General features: G+C 44.8%; 2 protein-coding genes across 2 annotated transcripts in view; one reads left to right on the top strand and one right to left on the bottom strand.

Moving 5' to 3' along the window:
* Nucleotides 1-18,954, bottom strand: part of LOC116885902 (NXPE family member 3-like) — a 460,690-nt gene that overhangs the window by 38,786 nt on the left and 402,950 nt on the right. The window lies entirely within an intron of this gene.
* LOC116885736 (NXPE family member 3-like) lies at nucleotides 1,289-17,028 on the top strand. The gene is given in 6 exon segments (XM_032887046.1): nucleotides 1,289-1,410; nucleotides 6,511-7,253; nucleotides 8,292-8,371; nucleotides 10,683-10,895; nucleotides 16,285-16,376; nucleotides 16,378-17,028. Coding segments are annotated over 6 exon segments (1,629 nt in total). The 5' UTR covers nucleotides 1,289-1,353; the 3' UTR covers nucleotides 16,822-17,028.

Raw genomic sequence — 18,954 nt, 5'->3', positions numbered from 1 at the left:
ATCCTTGTTGTGATGAATATCTGTAAATCTTGAGGAACTTACTAATGTGTCTGCCCATTATCATCGATATGGAACGAATAATCTAATAATAATAATGATGATGATGATGTCTGTAGGCTCTTACTGGTAAGTTGTCTAACAACTGTATCTCTCATTGTTACTACATCTATAATTTTCATAAAATAATAAGTTATAAATTATTGCAGAGTTATGATGTCTATGTTTTTGTACCTTATTGGTATATAATTCCAGTAGGTGAAGAGTCAGAAGAAGGATAAATAATTGATAAGGAAATATGAAATTAATTCTACGAGCTACCACTTCAGGAGAAGCATCATTTAGTAAGCTAATAAACCGCTCTGCATTAGGTGTTATTTTGCTTAAAGAATTTATCTGAGAGTCTCCAGAAAGCCACTGAGCAGAGCCAAACCCTCAGTAGCTGTCGGCAGATAGGGACATGCCCTACTGACTTGGCCCTAAACTTGTTGTACATTGAGGGGGCACTGTGAGGGAAGGTTGAGGCTGAGAGGATGATGGACAATTTGTTGTTGAGTAATAGGTTTGATTTGTATTACATCTGGAGCTCTGTGACGTTTCGCTCTTTTAGTTTATTTAAAGTGAATGTTAAACACTCATCTCATTATTGATTAGACAAGTAGGAGAGGAGAGACTGCATCGGCTCGGGTTTAAGCCCTTTATGTCCGAGTTGCAGTTATTCCCCTATTAGAAGTCGGGTCCACTCATTTTTTTCCTTTAAAGAACAATTGATCAATCTGTACTGTGTTATTGTATCTGTGAGGGGAGACAAACAACAAAGAAACAATAACTAAGCTCTGGAGCAGCTGATCCATGGGCAAGCAGCAGAGGAGACCCTCCCTCACCCACCCCACTCCATCCCACGGCCCACCCACCTCTACCCCCACCAACTGCGGCTCTTCCTTGGAACTCCAGCCTTGCTCCAGCGCCTTTGTGTGCGCCACTCACTTGGGAGCGGAAAGGGTCTCAGGGTGGCTTGAGCCCAAGGACTTCTGTGTTCCCAGTAAACATTCCCGCACCCCCAGAGATCGTCCCACATAGAACTGTGAATAAAGGTCCTGTTTTGCTAACCTGAACCCTCCCTCTCTCAACCCCTTTATAATAGGGACAGCTGGACCTTAGCCTCAACGAACAAGGCTATAGCTGTTAGTCATATTTGTTAAGTACATCTGTTAGGTCACAGGGTTTATGGAAATTGGAAGTTATCACAGCAAATCAGCTCTTTTATCATGGGAAGGCTTGTTCAATTTATAATGTCTTATCTACCTGGGTTCATATTTATAATTCAACTAGAGTCCAGGGTGTGTGGATCTGTTCATGGGGCAGTTCAAGGGCTACAAGCTTCTGACCGTGGGCTTGGTCTTTCTGCTTCTGGTAAGTACTTTCCCTGTCTCTCGATGGCTTCCTTACCAGTTCTCCATGGGTAGATTAGTTAACTTCTTTGATCTTGGAGAGTGAACTGGGGGAGGCTCTCATAAAATACAACAGAGCAGGTGGGGGTGGGGGTGGGGGTACCTAGTGCGTCCAGACCATGGTGTGCTCCTCAGTATACACCATGCATCATGTCCGGTGTCAAGGGGGTTTACTGGGGGAGGGGAGAGGAATAAGGGTCCGAGGAAGGGGCAGAGGCAGACAGGTAGACACGTACACAGGCAGGCAGACAGACGGTGAAATTGCCAGGAGTGTTCCTGCTCCGACGGAAGGGTGTCCTGGGACTTGGAAACCCGGGACAGCTCTGAGTAGAGAAGCTATCTGAGTGAAAAGGCATCCTGAGACACGGAGGCTCAGGGAACCGCACAGCCCTGAGAGGAAGCCTGCTCAGCAGAGGCGCTGGTAGCTCCCAGGGAAGGAATCCCCATCTACACTGAGGACTCAGGAGCCTCAGCCCCCTCTCTCTCTTCCCTTCTTCCTTTCTTCTCTTCATTGCTCCTTGGCTTCTTCCGATGAGACTCACACCAGGCAGCAAATCTCATAAAAGAGATTATTGGGGCGTCCTTGGAGAGAAAGTTCAAACTCAGGGGTGGCCGCCCTCTGCTCCCAGCAGTGGGAACTGGACAAATGGCAGGGGTTATATAGGATTTCTTAGTGAGAAGAGCTTTTTAGGAAAGAGATTTCCAGATTGAAGATTTGGGGATTTCAAGTCCTGATCTTGGGGTGCTCAAGGATTGGTGGGTTTTCTTGTTTAGGGATTGATGGGTTTTCCTGCTCAGGGATTGGTGGCTTTTGTTCCACCTCTACTCCCCTTTCCCTGCATCAGTCCCATGGCTCAGAGTGGGAAGTCAGAGTCGTTCCAGGTTGCCTCAGCCGAGGCATCATGTCTATGGAACTGTGCAGGGAGGCTAGAAAAGAGGGCCTGCCACTGTAGGTAGCTCCTGCAGGATGGGATGAGCCACTGTGGATAGCTTCTGTGATGACTGCAGGCTAGGGAGCAACCTGGTGCCTCCATTTTGACAGCTCCTGTGGGGGCACAGGTGAGGCAGGAAGGACTGGCCCACAGCTGTACTCCTTTGCTGGATTTTGCTGCAAACTGCTTAGGGACTTCAATGAGGATGGAGAAGAGAGGTGAACAGAAGGACAGAACAGGCGGGGGGAGAGAGAATGCAGGGGAGCATATCTGTATATGCAGCCTATACCTGGTGCATCTAGAGGGGACAGCAGCAGATATGACATAAGCCAATGACATAAGCCATTGTTAGGTCCCTGGGATGAGCCTAATGTACTGACCTGTAAGCTAACATTTCTTCATCTTTGTTTACTTAAACATGAGGAACAAGGAAGGGGTGATGGTAGGGCAGAAGTAAGTTTAAAATCTCTCACTTACGTTTTTGTAATTTTAAAATAAAACACCTTTTAAAGAGTGAAAACATAGAGCAGTGGTGTACACAATGTAATGTCTCTAAAATTAATATATCCATATTTTAATTAATTAATTCCCTTTACATTCCAATATCAGCTCTAGCCATCTCCTCTCAGTCTCCCCCTCACAGCTCCCCCACATGGTTTACCTCCTCTTCTCTTCTGAGACGGTGGTGGCCTCCAGGTTTTACACATACACACAGGCACACTCATGCATGTACTCAGTCACTGCAGGATTAGGCATATCCTCCTTCACTGAGACCAGACAAGAAGGGCCGTTTAGGGAAATGGGTTCCCCAGACAAGCAACAGAGTCAGAGACAGACCCTGCTCTTGTTGTTGGGGGACCCACATGAAGACCAAACAACACATCTGGTAAATGCATATGGGGATCCTAGGTACCACCATGCTCATTCTTTGGTTGGTGGTTCAGTCTCTGGGAGACCCCAAGGATCCAGATTAGTTAACTCTGAGGGTCTTCTTGTGGAGTCCCTGTCCTCTTCAGGTCCCTTAGCCCTTCCTCCAATGCTTCTACAAGATTCCCTGAGCTCCATCGAATGTGTAGCTGTTGGTTTCTGCATTTGTTTTGGTCAACTGTTGGGTGGAGCCTCTCAAAGGACAGTTGTGCTAGGATCCTGTCTGCAAGTATAGCAGAGTATCCTTCATAGTGTCTGAGATTGGTGCTTGCCCATAGGATGAGTCTCAATTTGGGCCAGTCAATGGGTGGCCATTCCCTCTGTCTCTGCTCTATCTTTGTCCCTGCACATAATGTAAGCAGGACACATTTTAGGTCAAAAGCTTTGTGGGTTGGATGTTGGCCTTATCCTCCCACTGGGTGTCCTGCCTGGCTATGGAAATCAGCCAGTTTCCTTATCCCCTACTGCTAGGAGTTTCAGGTAGAGTCACCCCCTTAGACACCCTGACCCTCAGCACAATCCAGGTCTCTGGCACGTCCTAGAGATGCCCCTCCCCAATCACCTCTGATTTCTGTTCTTTCTCCCCTGATTTCCATACATTTGATCCCCTCCCCGACCTACTCCACTCCCCATCCATTCTACTACCGAGTTTCCTCCCTCCATCCACCTATGACATCTATTTTATTTCCCCTTCTGAGAAAGAGCCAGCCTTCAACCAGCATCCCCTGGCCTCTCCTTGTTATTTGAGTTCTTTGGGTCTGTGGCTTGTAGCGTGGTTATCCTGTACTTTATGGTCAATATCCACGTAAGTGAGTACATACCATGAGTACCTCACCCGGGATGATGATGGATCCATCCATTTGCCTGCACATTCTCAACAGAGGAATCTCAAATGTCTAAGAACTCATAAAGAAATGTTCACCTCCCTGGGTCATCAGGGAAATGCCTATCAAACAACTCTTAAGATTCCGCCTCACACATCTTAATGGCTAAGATCAAAAAGTCAAGGGACAGCACATGCTAGAGAAGATGTGGAGCAAGGCGAAACACTCCTCCATTGCTGGTGGCTGTGCAAACTCCCACGACCACTCCTGAAATCATTCAAAAACAAAGATATCATGAACTTTGCAGGCAAATGGATAGAACTACAAAGTGATGGTGTACTGTGACTTACAGAAGCTTTTCAGTTTTATGAGGTCTCATTTACTAATTGTTGATCTTAGTGCCTAAGTTATTGGTATTCTGTTCAGAAAACACTCTCCTATATCAATGAATTCAAAGATATTCCCCACTTACTATCCTATTTAGTATATATGGCTTTATGTTGAGGTCTTTTATCCACCTGGAGTTTAGTTTTGTGCATGGTGATAAAGATGAATCTATTTGCACTCTTCTACACACAGCCATCCAGTTAGACCAGCACCATTTGTTGAAGATGCTCTCCCTTTTCCATTGTATGGTTTTGTGGCTCCTTTCTCAAAAATCAAGTGTCCACAGGGTTTATTTGTGGGTCTTCAATTCAATTCCATTGATCAACTTGTCTGTCCTTATTTAAAAGCTGCTTTGGAAACTTGCTTCTCTGATCAGCTCATGTCACATGTTGCTGCCCTTAATCTAGATGTCAGTGAAGCCTTGACTTCCAATAACAGAGATGGCTGCCAGCCATGTGTCTGCCATTAATCAAGATGGCAGGGCAGCTGCAGCTCCACCTTCTTTTTCTCATAGTTAAGAAGGCAAGCAGCCACGTGTTGCTTATATAACAGAATAGAATCATGTCACATAGTTTAAAATTAACTAGGTGCAAACTTTTTATTACTAACCCAAGTTATGAGACTTAACCATATCCAATAACTTATAGGTCAATAATCCTGGTTTTGACCCTGGACTTTAAAAATTGCCTGGGTCTTAAAAGCATAACCTAATTTCCACCAGCAATAAAGGAGAACTGTATAAAACAAGTTCGCAATTATACATATTTAAATAACATCTGAATTTGTGTTCTGTGAGATCCAGTGTCCAGAAAATCAAGAGGAGAATTGAGTCAGGTGGTGATGGCAGGAGAAAGAAATACCATCTATTCACAATTCAGAACCAGTCAGAAACAAGCATGGAGGGCCCTCATACCAGCAAATACATAAATAGTTAAGCATACATTTTAAATTAGCTTTAGTCAATCTAAACAGACCTTTACAGTCTTGAAATTTCATCATCATGCAAAGAATATTTTAAACCAGGGGTGAATCACATATACAGAATGTTACAAAAAATATAACTGTATTTCTATCATCATATAAAAAAATCATACCAATTTACAATGTGGGACTTGTTACTTTTTCTTAGTCTTAAAGGGGACACAGTAATAAACAGAAGGTTTATTAGAACTAAGAAGTTTTATAATCGTTGCTTTATGCCATGTGGTCATATTATGATGGCGAATTCCCACGGAGCTCATATGACTGCTATTTAAATACATTTTCGTTTCTCTAGGTATATATGTTTAAATGAGAGTTCCATCTAAGTTATATGTACATATACACACAGAGCTAAATCTAAGTTACATATACACAGAGTTCCAAATATAAAACTTATGCCCTAAACAAGAATTGATTCATATATATACTTATGTATAGATTTTAATGATAAGCTTTTTGTTATGTAAGTTTAAAACCAAATATTGAGCTACTGTTCTCCAGTGTATCAGACAACACACACACACACACACACACACACAGAGTTTTAACAGAAAACCAAGAGGCATTCACTGCTCTTCAGAGTACCTGGGTTTAGTTCCCAGCACCCGTAGGGCAGATCACAACCATTTGTAACTCTAGGTCCAGGTGATCCAATGTTCACTTCTTATCTCCATGGGCACCAGGCATGTCGTGCACATATAGATGGATGCAAATCAATCATATACATACAAGTTTTAAAAAAGAGGAAGAACCTCAGCAGGTACCCCCCGAATTTTAGGTAACATATGGTAACTCAATTGGGACTCCTGAGAAGTTCTACTGACAGTATTGCCCCAGCCTTGCAATGTTTCTTTCACATAGATGTCATGGTGACTCAAATTCCTGGCTAATGAAGGACAGACAGAAAGACACAGGCAGGTAGGTAGGACACCTAGGTACTACTCAGCCAATAGGAAGAAAATGGACACACGCAGCACACTGGTATAATCAATCCCCTTTCTTTACCCACAGGTGTTCTGCCTCATGACCACTTGGCATGAGCCCATAATCCGGTTGCTCCCACCACCCCGTCCTGTCTCTGAAGATGTCTCAGACTCCATCGACAGGGACTCTGTCTCTCAAGAACTCTTCAACTTGACCAGCCTTCTATACTGGCCTCCAACTGGTGGAGACAGGGATGACTTTCTGGCCTCTACCAGCCCCAGAACCTCTACCTACCACTTGAAGGGTCCTGCCCAGGCCAACTATACTCTGGGAAGTAACCTAGAGGCCATCCTTGTGGCTAGGGATCACTGGGGTAGGCCCAAAGCTCATGGTGGTGATCTGTTTCGGGCACAGCTGCTGGGTCCAGAATTGAGAGCAGGAGTCCCAGGGGAGGTGAAGGATCTGGAGAATGGCACTTACCTCTTGTCCTTCCCCCTGCTCTGGGCTGGATGGGCCCAGGTGCAAGTGCGACTGATCCACTCCAGTGAGGCAGTTGGGGTCCTGCAAAGAGTCTGGAGAGGGAAACGAGCCACTGTTGATTTTAGAGGGTATTTCCGAGGAACAAATGGCACTCAAGAGACTGTCATCTGTAATGTGGACCCCCAGTCAACTGGAGCCAAAGGGTCTACCTGCCAATACAAGGATGTGGTTTCTGGGGAGATCTGGTTCTGTGCTCAACCCCGTACTTTGCCTTGCAATGCTTTAGTGGGTCACTCGAGTGGAAGTTATCTGAAGGTGACCACGCCTCATGATAAAGACCTGCTGGCTGGGTAAGAAATCTAGAATCTTAAATGAGTCCCAGTTTTAACCATAGGCATGTGGAGGTGAGAAGATAACTGGAGGAAGTCAGTGTTCTTCTTCCACCATGAGGGGTCCAGGTATCAAACGAAGCCTGTTGGTTTTGGCAACAAGAACATGGTGGTCATCATCTTCATCACCATGACCACCACCACCACCACCACCACCATCACCTAGAGATTCCTGCATCTCAGTGTGAACTTGAATTTCTTGTGTGATTGAGGCATAGAAATCAAGATTTCAAGATTATCCTTGGTTGCATAGTATCTTAGTTAGGGTCTTACTGCTGCAAGCAGATACCATGACCAATGCAACTCTCATAAGGACAACATTTAATTTGGGCTGGCTTACAGGTTCAGAGCTTCAGTCCATTGTTATCAAGGCAGGAACATGGCAGCATCTAGGCAGGCATGGTGCAGGAGGAGCTGAGAGTTCTACATCTTCATCTGGAGGCAGCTAGGAGTAGACTAGATTCCAGGCAACTAGAATAAGGGTTTTAAAGGCCAAGCCCACAGTGGCACAATTACCCCGACAAGGACACACCTCCAAATAGTGCCACTCCCTTGGCTAGGCATACTCAAACCACCAAACATAGTGAATACAAATTGATCTTGGGAGCATGAGCATGAGACCCTGTGTCAAAAACGCAGGGGGAGGGTGCTATGTTCCCCAGTAACTGCATGTTTGTGTAACAACAGTAACAATTTATAGTGCTTTCTAGACTACAGTGGCAGGAAAAATCGCAATTTCTCACATGTTGTGGAGATCTGTTTGTTATAAAAATAGAACTAGGTGACCCTTCTTTTATCTTAACTATTAGTGTACTGATAAGACCCTCCCTTGTATATTTCTCCTAACCACTATACTCACCACATGTTAGTGCGCCCACTTTAGTGTAGTGAACCGGATTTACACAGAGGATAAATAACCAGTCAGTCATGGTCTGCTCTTTTTTCATCTAATTTCATCTGGTCAACCTCCTTCACCACTCACACTCAGTGTTTCTTCAGGAATGTGACTGACCAGAAACTCCCTTCAGGCGTACCTCCAGTCCTTGTCCTACCAGCCTGGGGAAACATGAGTAACATGGGTGAGTAAGACTGGGACATGGGATTGGGGATGGGCCTCAGCTTAGATGGGCTGTGTGTGTGTGTGTGTGTGTGTGTGTGTGTGTGTGTGTGTATACTTCCGTGTGTTGTGTGGGTGGGGTTCACTCTCCTGTATAGAAGCATATGGAGAACAGGCTAATATCAAAACATTTTCCCCAATTTTTCTGTATCTTATTTTATTTTGCTTTAAGTTGTGTTAAAATTTCCATTTCGTATTTTGTGCACTCTTGCGTGTATGTGTATGAGAACATATGTGCCATGTCAGACATGTGGAAGTCAGACGACAACTTGCAGAAATGAGTACTCTCTCTTTACAGTGTGAGTTCCAGGAGTTGAACTCAGGTCATCAGGCTTCGGAGCAGAGACCTTTACTTGCAAAGCAATCTCACTGGCTCCTATGGTAGATTTTTAGTTTTGTTTGGTTTTGTTGTTGTTGTTGCTTTCTGCTCCCCCCTCAAGGGAATGGGCTTCAGTGGTTTGAAAATCAGTAGTAATCAGAGCGAAAACAGATGAGATCCTGCCAGCGCAAGAGTGGCTGGGTAGTTGGTGTACAGAGCTCAAACTTGAAGAACAGCTAATTCTGCTCCTTTCAGGCCACCATCAGAAAACAAGGAGTGAGGTAGGACCCAGGTCCAGTGCACATATTACTGCCCACAGAGCTCCAAATGCAATGTTTGCAAAGTGACCAACTGGGGGGCCTTGACTAATCAAGTATCCATAGTCAAAGGTTCCAGTCTCCCCCCCTCTCTGTACTCCCTAAATAAAGAAGAAATTAATGTCATTGGTGCCTCCGTCCAAGAAGTAATAAACCCCTGAGTCCCAAAGGTGAGACTGAAGTGGGAGGCAGAATGATCTATAGGAACCCTCCCAGCAACTGACAGAGCTGGAATCAGGTTAGTCCGTGAGAGTCCACATGAAAGTGCACACATGCACACATGAAAACTTTGTAGAAACTGCTCAACAACTAAAGGACGTGGGCACAGGGTGGAATGTACCAGTTGCTTCAAGCTTTCCCTGAATATACTGATACAGTGCCCCTAGGGGAGGGCAGGTTAAGTCTAGCACCTCAGGTACAAGGATCCAAGTGCTTAGCCCTGTGGCCTTGGGTTGCCTGTGTCCAGCCTCTTGAAAGTTCTGGGCTGAAGTTCAACCACTCCCAACCCCTAGCATCCTCTAAGCCCCAAATGCATGGGCACTGAGGGAAGTCCTAGAGTTTTTCCCACATGTGGGCAACCACTTCTACCAGGAAAGGTGCGTCTATGGCCAGCAGCCAGCAGCCTCAAGATAGAGGAAAGGCTCCAAGTGCCATGTCAGTTCTGGGACAGTAAACCTTGGAACACATAAAGGTCATATTTTGTTTTGGATACCAAGTCTCTCACTGAGCCTGGAGCTTACTGTTCAGCCCGGCTGGCTGGTCAGTGAGCTACTGGGGAGGCCATCTCTACCTCCCCCCTTGCTGGGGTTTCAAGCATATCACATCCATTTTTTTGCATATATTCTACGGGTCAAACCGATGTATAACCCAGATCTTTAGCCTCTGTCCTGCCAGGGTAGTGTAGTACAGTGGTTAGTATAGGGTTGTGATAGCACACTTCCAGGGTTCAAATGCTATCCCTATCTTTGATGTTCTTTTGAAAAGCCCACTTTATAGGCTGGTGATAGGACTTAATAGTAGAGTACTTGCCTACTTGGACGGGCACAGAATGCCTTCCCTATCACTGCTCTTGGTCACAATAAATTACTTAATATTCTAGGTCCTCAGTATCCCCATCTACAAGTGGAAATATGAACAGTGCTACCTCCAGAGTGTGGAGATCCACACCTGGAGTCCCAGCGCTCGCTAGGGGAAGGCAGCAGCATTAGGTAGTCAGGGCCATTCTCGCCTACATGGGAAAGGATACATACGATGGCTTCAAACATTCACTGACATGCGGGCACACATGCACACACTCACACACACACAAACACACTAAAACTTCACAGGTTCTGTAAGAGTACATTGATGTGCTACATTTAAAGAATGTAGAAGAATGCTATCCACATGGCTCATTAGGAAAAGGTGCTTGCTGCCAAGGCCTTCAAACACTGGGAAAAGAACTGACTCCCAAAGGTTGTCTTCTGGGTACCACATGTATGTGCTGGGACACACACACACACACACATACACACGCAAGTGTAAAAAGAATTCATTTAAAAAATTCATTTACAAAAAATGTAAAGAACACAGCCATTTTATAGCACTCCATGTTGTGCTTTTCTTTTTAATCTGCTCTATATTTCTCTCCCCTGTAGCCCTGCCCTCAAGGCCCCCATGTCACCCTGGCCACCTGTCTCCAAAACCCTCTGGCTTCTACCACCAAGACAGATGGCATTCGACATTCTGTTCTAGCCGCACTTTCCCCACTGTGGACAGCATCCTGAACTGCCTGGCTGGACGCATTGTTTACATGATGGGGGATTCCACACTCCGGCAGTGGTGGGAGTATCTGCGAGACACAGTGCCCTGTGAGTGACCTTGAGGGGAGAGGAGGGTCTGTGAGGACTCATGACAGAGAAACCTGATAGTGAATTCATTGAAGGAGAGACTCCCTCACTTAGTAGAAAGGTGGTGTAGGCTGCTGGGTCTTCCTGAAGGGCAGCGAGTGAAGGAGTGGGGTGTTTGCTTTGTTTTATGGTGGAGGCATTTTCTCAGTTGAGGTTTCTCTTCCCAGAGAACTCTAGTTTGAGACAAGTTGGCAAAGAACAAACCAGGTGTCCCAGGGATTCAGTCCCCTGTGCGAACTGAGATTACAAGTGTCCATCACCAACCCAGCTTTCTAACAGAAAAGACCTGAGCTGGGCTCCAACTCAGGTCTTTATGTTTGTAGTGCAAACACATTACCAAGTGAGTAACTCTTCAGCCTAAGCCTTATGTTATGTGAGAGCTAGCCTCTGCGGCGAGCTACAGGCCAGTCAGCTACACAGTGAGCCCCTCCAAAAAGAGGGAGGGAGGGAGGGAGGGAGGGAGGGAGAGAGGAGGGGGGGAAGTCAAAGGAAAGAGGAAAAAGGAAAGAGGAAAAAAAGAAGAAAAAACAAACTAGTTTTGGGAATACATGAAGAATCTTGAAGCTGAAGTATACAAGTTCAGGCTTTTCCTGGCACAATAACTTTGAGACTAGCTCAGGTTACATAAGACCCTGTCTCAAAACATAAACAATGACACCAAAACATCTGAAAGTCACTCTCAAGATGATCGTTGCCTGGCATGAAATAAGGGAGACTGAGGAAGTAGAGAAAAATTTGTATAGAGAAAATTAGTTTGGGTTACCCATGTTGCATTTGAGGCTACAGCGAAACATTAGAAACATGAGTGTTCTAAAGGACACTTGGTGTGGAATGAGCCTCAGGGAACTGCTAGCTCTTAGACAAAGATCATAGGGAGAGAACTGATTGGATTCCCCACAAGGTAAAGATAGTGAAAAAGATAGAGGCCAGGAAAAGGTCTCAGTGGGTAAAGCATTTGTTATGCTAGCCTTGTGACCCAAGTTCGATCCCTGGAACCCACATGGTGCAAGGAGAGAACTAACTCAAAAGTTGACCTGTACATACACTGCATAGTACACATGTGCTCACACTCACACATGGATGCCATCAACGCACACTACATACACAGTACACACACAATAAACATACAGCCCCCCCCAGATGTCATCAATACAGGGCACACACCATTGTACACACATGTTCACACTTACACACATATGCTATGAGCACACATACTGATACAACAATAAGGAGGAAGGACAGAATGAAGGAAGTAAAGAGAGGGGGGATGGGAAGAAGGCGATGTCAGGGAAGCGGGGAAGGGGGAAAAGAAATTGTAAAATGGGACATGATGTTGTCTAACTGTAATCTCAGGAGGTGAAGGCAGGAAGATCATGAGTTCAGGACTACCCTCAACCAGCACTCATGTCTTAACTAGAGGCTGAGTTGATTGTAATCAAGACACTCTTTTCTTTATAGGATATTTTATTTATTTACATTTCAAATGTCATCCCCCTTTCCCATGTTCACCTCCAGAAACCCCCTATCACCCTCTCCCTCCCTCTGTTCCTACAAGGGTGCTCTCCCACTTCCCCATCCACTCCTGCCTCCCTTCCCTGGTATTCTTTTACACTGGGGCATTGAGCCTTCACAGGACCAAGAGTCTCTCCTCCCACTGACAATGCCATCCTCTGCTACATATGTGGCTAGAGACATGATTCCCTCCATGCATACTTGTTGGTTGGTGGTTTAGTCCCTGAGAGCTCTGGCGGGGGGGGGGGCGTCTGGTTGGTCGATATTGTTGTTCTTCCTATAGATTGGACTGCAACCTTCAGCTACTTCAGTCCTTTCTCTAATTCCTCCATTGGGGACCCCATTCTCACTTCAATGGTTGGCTGTGAGCATCCGCCTCTGTATTTGTCATGCTCTGGCAGAGCCTCTCAGGAGACAGTTGTGTCAGGCTCCTGTCAGCATGCACTTCTTGGCATCAGCAATGTTGTCTGCATTTGGTGACTGCATGTATATTCTTTTCTATTAGTTTCTGTGTATCTTGGTTTATGTGAAGGTCCTTGATCCACTTGCACTTGAGCTTTGTACAAGGAAATAAGACTGAAGGATTGATTTATATTCTTCTACCTGCTGACCACCAGTTGAACCATCACCATTTGTTGAAAATGTCATCTTTTCTCCACTGGATGGTTGTAGCTCTTTTGTCAAAGATAAGTGACCATGGGTGTGTGGGTTCACTTCTGAGTGTTCAGTTCTATTCCATTGATCTAGCTGCCGGTCTCTGTACCAATACCAAGTGGGTTTTTTTTTATCATGATATATTGATAGGATCAGTCTTCTAGTATATTTTGAGTCCTGTTTTGTGACCAATTATATGATCAGTTTTGGAGAAGGTACCATGAGGTGTTGAGAAGAAGGTATATTCTTTTGTTTCAGGATGAAATGTTCTATAGATATCTGTTAAATCCATTTGATTCATAACTTCTGTTAGTTTCACTGTGCCTCTGTTTAATTTCTGTTTCCATGATCTGTCCATTGATGAGAGTGGGGTGTTGAAGTCTCCCACTATTATTGTGTGAGGTGCAATGTGTGCTTTGAGATTTAATAAAGTTTCTTTTATGAATGTGAGTGCCCATGCATTTGGAGCATAGATGTTCAGAACTGAGAGTTCATCTTGATGGATTTTTCCTTTGACGAGTATGAAGTGTCTTTATCTTTTTTTAAAAACTTTGTTTGAAAGCCGATTTTATTCGATATTAGAATGGCTACTCCAGCTTGTTTTTTTGGGACCATTTGCTTGAAAAAATTTCCCAGCCTTTCACTCTTAAGTAGTGTCTGTCTTTGTCACTGAGGTGTGTTTCCTGGATGCAGCAAAATGCTGGGTCCTGTTTATATATTCAGTCTGTTAGTCTATGTCTTTTTATTGGTGAATTAAGTCCATTGATGTTAAGATATTAAAGAGTAGTGATTGTTGTTTCCTGTTACTTTTATTGTTAGAGGTGGAATTATGTTTGTGTGGATATCTTCTTTTGGGTCTGTTGCAAGATTACTTTCATGCTTTTTCCAGGGTGTAGTTTTCCTCCTTTTGTTGGAGTTTTCTCTTTATTATCCTTTGCAGGACTGAATTTGTGGAAAGATATTGTGTAAATTGTTTTGTCATGGAATATCTTGGTTTCTCCATCTATGGTAATTGAGAATTTAGTTGGATATAGTAGCCTGGGCTGGCATTTGTGTTCTCTTAGGGTTTATATGACATCCTCCTAGGATCTTCTAGGTTTCATAGTCTCTGTTGAGAAGTCTAGTGTAATTCTGATAGTTCTGCCTTTATATGTTACTTGACCTTTTCCCCTTGCTGCTTTTAATATTCTTTCTTAGTTTTGTGCATTTGGTGTTTTGACTATTATGTGATGGAAGGAATTTCTTTTCTGGTCTAGTCTACTTGGAGTTCTGTATGCTTTTTGTATCATTCATGGGCATCTCTTTCTTTTGCTTCGGGAATTTTTCTCGTATAATTTTGTTGAAGATAGTTACTGGCTCTTGGGAACCTTAGCTCTCTTCTATACCTATCATCCTTAGGTTTTGTCTTCTCATTGTGTCCTGGATTTCCTGGAATTGTTGGGTAAGGAACTTTTTACATTTTGCATTTTCTTTGACTGTTGTGTCAATGTTTTCTGTCGTATCTTCTGCCACTGAGATTCTCTCTTCTATCTCTTTATTCTGTTGGTGATGCTTTCATCTATGACTCCTGATCTCTTCCCTATGTTTTCTATCTCCACGGTTGTCTCCCTTTGGGATTTCTTTATTTTTTCTATATCCATATTTTAGATTCTGGTTGTTTTGCTCAATTCCTTCACTCGTTTGGTTGTGCTTTCCTGTAACTCTTTTAGGGATTTTTGTGTTTCCTCTTTAAGGGCTTCTACTGTTTTTCTATGTTGTCCTGTATTTATATAAGGATGTTACTTATATCCTTCTTGAAGTCCTCTAACATAATCACAAGATGTGATTTTTAAATCCAAATCATGCTTTTCTGGTGTGTTGGGGTTCCAGGACTTGCTGTGGTGAGAGAATTTGGTTCTAATGATGCCAAGAAGCCTTGTTTTCTGTTGCTTATGTTCTTGTCCTTGCCTCTTGCCATCTGGTTATTTCTGGTGTTAGTTGGTCTTGCTCTCTCTGCCTGGAGCCTCTCCCTCCAGTGAGCCTGTGAGCCTTTGGGCCTGTGGGTCCTCTGTGAACTTAGAGTGACAGCGCTCCTGCTACTGGGAGACCAGCTTTTTGGGGGCAGGATTTGAGTCTGGAGAGCTGTGTCACAGGGTTAACTCCAGGGTGCAGGTGGAGACCGGAAGGTTCCTGTCCCCAGGTGCTCTGAGGTTCCTGAGCCCTGTGGTCTCCTGGCAGGTCCCTCTTAGGCCAGTTATCAAAGCAAAAGTGTTTGTCTCACCTGTGAACTCAGGGGTACCTGTTAACCATGGGGCCAACACTCTTTCAAAATTGTGTCGCATTTAATTATGACTAAAGCAGTTATCTGGTGTCAGACTTCAGCAGTTTGGCCCAGCACCAATTGACTAAGTCCAGCTGAAAGTAGTTTCCTTCTTACCTCACCTGGATTGTTTCCCTTTTGGCTGTGACGTTTGCAAGGACCCCCCACAACCTATAACTCCATCTCCAGGGAATTCTATCCCCACCCCCTTTATAGCATCTGCATACACTCACCCTCACTTGCAAGTATTCACACAGAGACACACATAAGCATACACATAATTGAGAAATAAAACCATCTGAGTGTGGTGTCTCCCATCTGTCAGGATCTGGAAGGTAAAGAAGGTTGTTATCTCTTGTGAAGTTGAGGCTAGGGCCTGATCTAACCTGTTTCAGGCTTTGAGAACCTGTTTCAAAAATATTTTTTGAGACAGTGCAGTGACCCATAGCTTTAATCTCAACGGTAGGGAAACAGACACAAGCAGATTCGTGATTTTGAAGACAACCTTCTTTGTATAATGAGTTTCAAGCTACCCAGGGCTACATAGTTAGACCCTGTGTCAAAAAACAAGCAAATAATCAAACAAAGCTATGTTTGCAAAAGGGAATGGTTCGTGTTCCTATGTTAATTCTTATTAAATTTTATTACATTAATTAATTAATTAATGTGTGTGTGTGTGTGTGTGTGTGTGTGTGTGTACACTCACATACTACAGTGTGTGAGAATATCAGAGGGCCATGTGCAAGAGCTGACTCTCTCTTTCTACCATACGAATCTCAGGGGATTAAACTCAAATAATGAGTGTTGACAGCAAGAGCCCTTCCTGTCTGAGTCATCTTGCTCTGTTCCCTATGTTAAAACCTTGTTTCTCCTCCTCCCATACAGCCCTGAAGCCAGTTGATCTACACGCCACTTATCAAGTAGGTCCCCTGATGGCCGTGGAGACAACTCGGGGGGGGACAGTGTTGCACTGGAGGGGTACACAGCTGGCCCCTACGTTCTCTCCGCACCCCAGTGGCCTCCCTGCACTCTGTGGCCAGAGAACTACATGGCCTGGCCGGGGGACCCTACACAGTGGTGGTGCTGGGTATGGGAGCCCACTTCACCACGTTCCCTCCCTCCATCTTTGCCCGAAGACTGGCAGGGATTCGGGCAGCTGTGAAGGCCCTGCTGGACCGGGAGCCCAGTACTCTGGTCGTCATCAAACTGGCCAACACTGGCTACAAATCGGTGTATGGCAGTGACTGGCTCACACTCCAGATGAACCGCTTCCTCCGCGCTGCCTTTGTGGGTCTCCGCGTGGCCTTTGTGGATGCGTGGGAAATGACCTCCAGCTTGGCTGTGCCAGACGACATCCACCCAAGGAAGCTTATTGTCCGCAATGAAGTGGAATTATTTCTGTCCTTCATCTGTCCCACCTGAGTGCTCCTGAGGGATCTGAGGCTGAGTGGATGGAGAGAGAGCCTGGGTGTGGCTGTCTCAAAATGAACTTCTGTGACGGAAAGCTGAAGCTACCCCGGCTCACCCACTATGACACTGTGGGTCCGTATTTCATACTCCTCTCTGTGCGCCACATGGACAAATCTAGTTCAATAGAAATGATTTGCATCGTTTTCTCTTTTTGAATGTTAGGGGTTGTGTATAGTGTGTGTACACATATATGTTCAGGTGCTCCCCCCTGTGTGTACACAGGGGTCAGAGGACATCTTGGGTTATCCTGCTCTATCACTGCCTTCCTTATTCTTTGAGAAAAGGTCTTTTATTGATCCTGGAGCTAGGCTGGCAGCCAGGAAGCCTCCAGCATCCTTTTGTCTCTGTCCCCTCAGCTCTGGGGTTACAGGCACAAAGTTTGTATCAATTTTCTTTAACATGTTATTGTGAATTTGAACTCAAATCCTCAGGGTTACACTCTTACCTACTGGACTATTTCCCAAGCCTGTCTTTTCAAATTTTTAAAGACAACTCTTAGATGTGTGGTGGTGTCAGAGGCAGGAGTAGCTCTGAAAGTTCCAGGACAGCCTGGTCCACAGAGTGAGTTTCAAGACATTCAGGGCCACGGAGAAAAAAGCTGCCTTGAAAGAACAGAATGAAAAAAATAGAAAGGAAAGAAAGAAAATGGAAGTAATGAAGGGAGGGAAGGAGAGAGAGAGAGAGAGAGAGAGAGAGAGAGAGAGAGAGAGAGAGCGCTTAAGTCAAGAGAAAGCAACAGAAACCCCTGAGCACTGCTTGCATTTACTAGTCTAACTAGCTCTCGTCAAGCTAAAATACTCATATGGAAAATAAGTAAATTATTGAGGCTAGAGAATGGCTCCATGGTTTAGAACACTGACTGCTCCTTCGGAGAAAATTGGTTTGGTTCCCAGCAATGTTGCGATGGCTCACAACCATCTATAACTCCAGTTCCAGAGAGTCTAACTCCTTTTTCCTACTTCCCCAGGCACTGCTTACATCCGGTGAGCATAAATACAAGCAAAATGCACTTGCACTTACAGTCATGTCAATATATCAACTTTTAATGAGTTACCAATGTCCAAGCTTGCCTGCAGACACGGCAAAGCCATGTATCTGATAAGCCTTAAAATAAACAGAATGGGGGCTGGAGAGATGGCTCGGTTCTGTGAGTGTGGGCTGCTTACAACTCCCTACATCTCTCATTCCCATAGAAACAACAGCCTCTCTTGATCGTCATGGGCACCTGCCCGCATAATGGTGTATACTCACACAGACACACAAACCTACACAAGAAGAAAAAATAAATACAAAGTCGGGCATGTTGGCACAGGCCTTTAATCGCAGCCTATGGACGCAGAGTCGTGTGGATCTGAGTTCAAGGCTAGCCTGGTGTCAAAATGCTACACTACTAATATGCCCAATCAAAACAGACAGCTCATCCTAACACAGGCTTTCTCTTCTTCTTTTATAAACTGCTATTTGCCTACGGACCACGTCTGTCTCCACTTTATCCAAAGTCCTTCGTCTCTCTCTGGGGTAAATATGTCTTTTACCTTCTCCCTTGTCCCTTCTCTTCCTCTCCCTTGTCTTCTATGCCCAGTCTTTGTCCCTCCGGAGAAAATAAATCTCCTTTGTGTTGAGAGCTTGGTCTTGGTGTGTCCTGTGAGAACTCCAGTCTTTTCACAGATCGAGAGTGAAAATATTCTGCCTGTCAGCGAACGGTGGAGCACACGTTCAGTCATAGAACTGCAGAGGAGCTCTGTGGGTTCTAGGCCAGCCCTACATTTGTGAGATCCTGTCTCAAAACCAACCAACCAACCAACCAACCAACCAACCAACCAACCAACCAACCAACCAATCAAGCCAGCAAGCAAATTGCCCTTGAGAACAGTTGCCAGGTAAACCATTTCCAACAGAGATCCCCAGGGCTCACGCATGGTATAAAAGAGCCTGCAGTGTTAGAGAAGCTGGAAGGGCAGCCATCTGGTGAAATCTTAATCCAGAACCAGCTAACTGCCTCAGCCTCCCAGGTCGGTTTTTGATGGATGTCTGTAAGCTTCCAATTTGATGATTTCTGTTCTTTTACTTAGAAGCCTCCCCTGA

The sequence above is a fragment of the Rattus rattus genome, chromosome 16, assembly GCF_011064425.1.
Source record: "Rattus rattus isolate New Zealand chromosome 16, Rrattus_CSIRO_v1, whole genome shotgun sequence".
Classification (NCBI taxonomy): Eukaryota; Metazoa; Chordata; class Mammalia; order Rodentia; family Muridae; genus Rattus; species Rattus rattus.
This window is presented reverse-complemented; position numbering and strand designations above follow the sequence as displayed.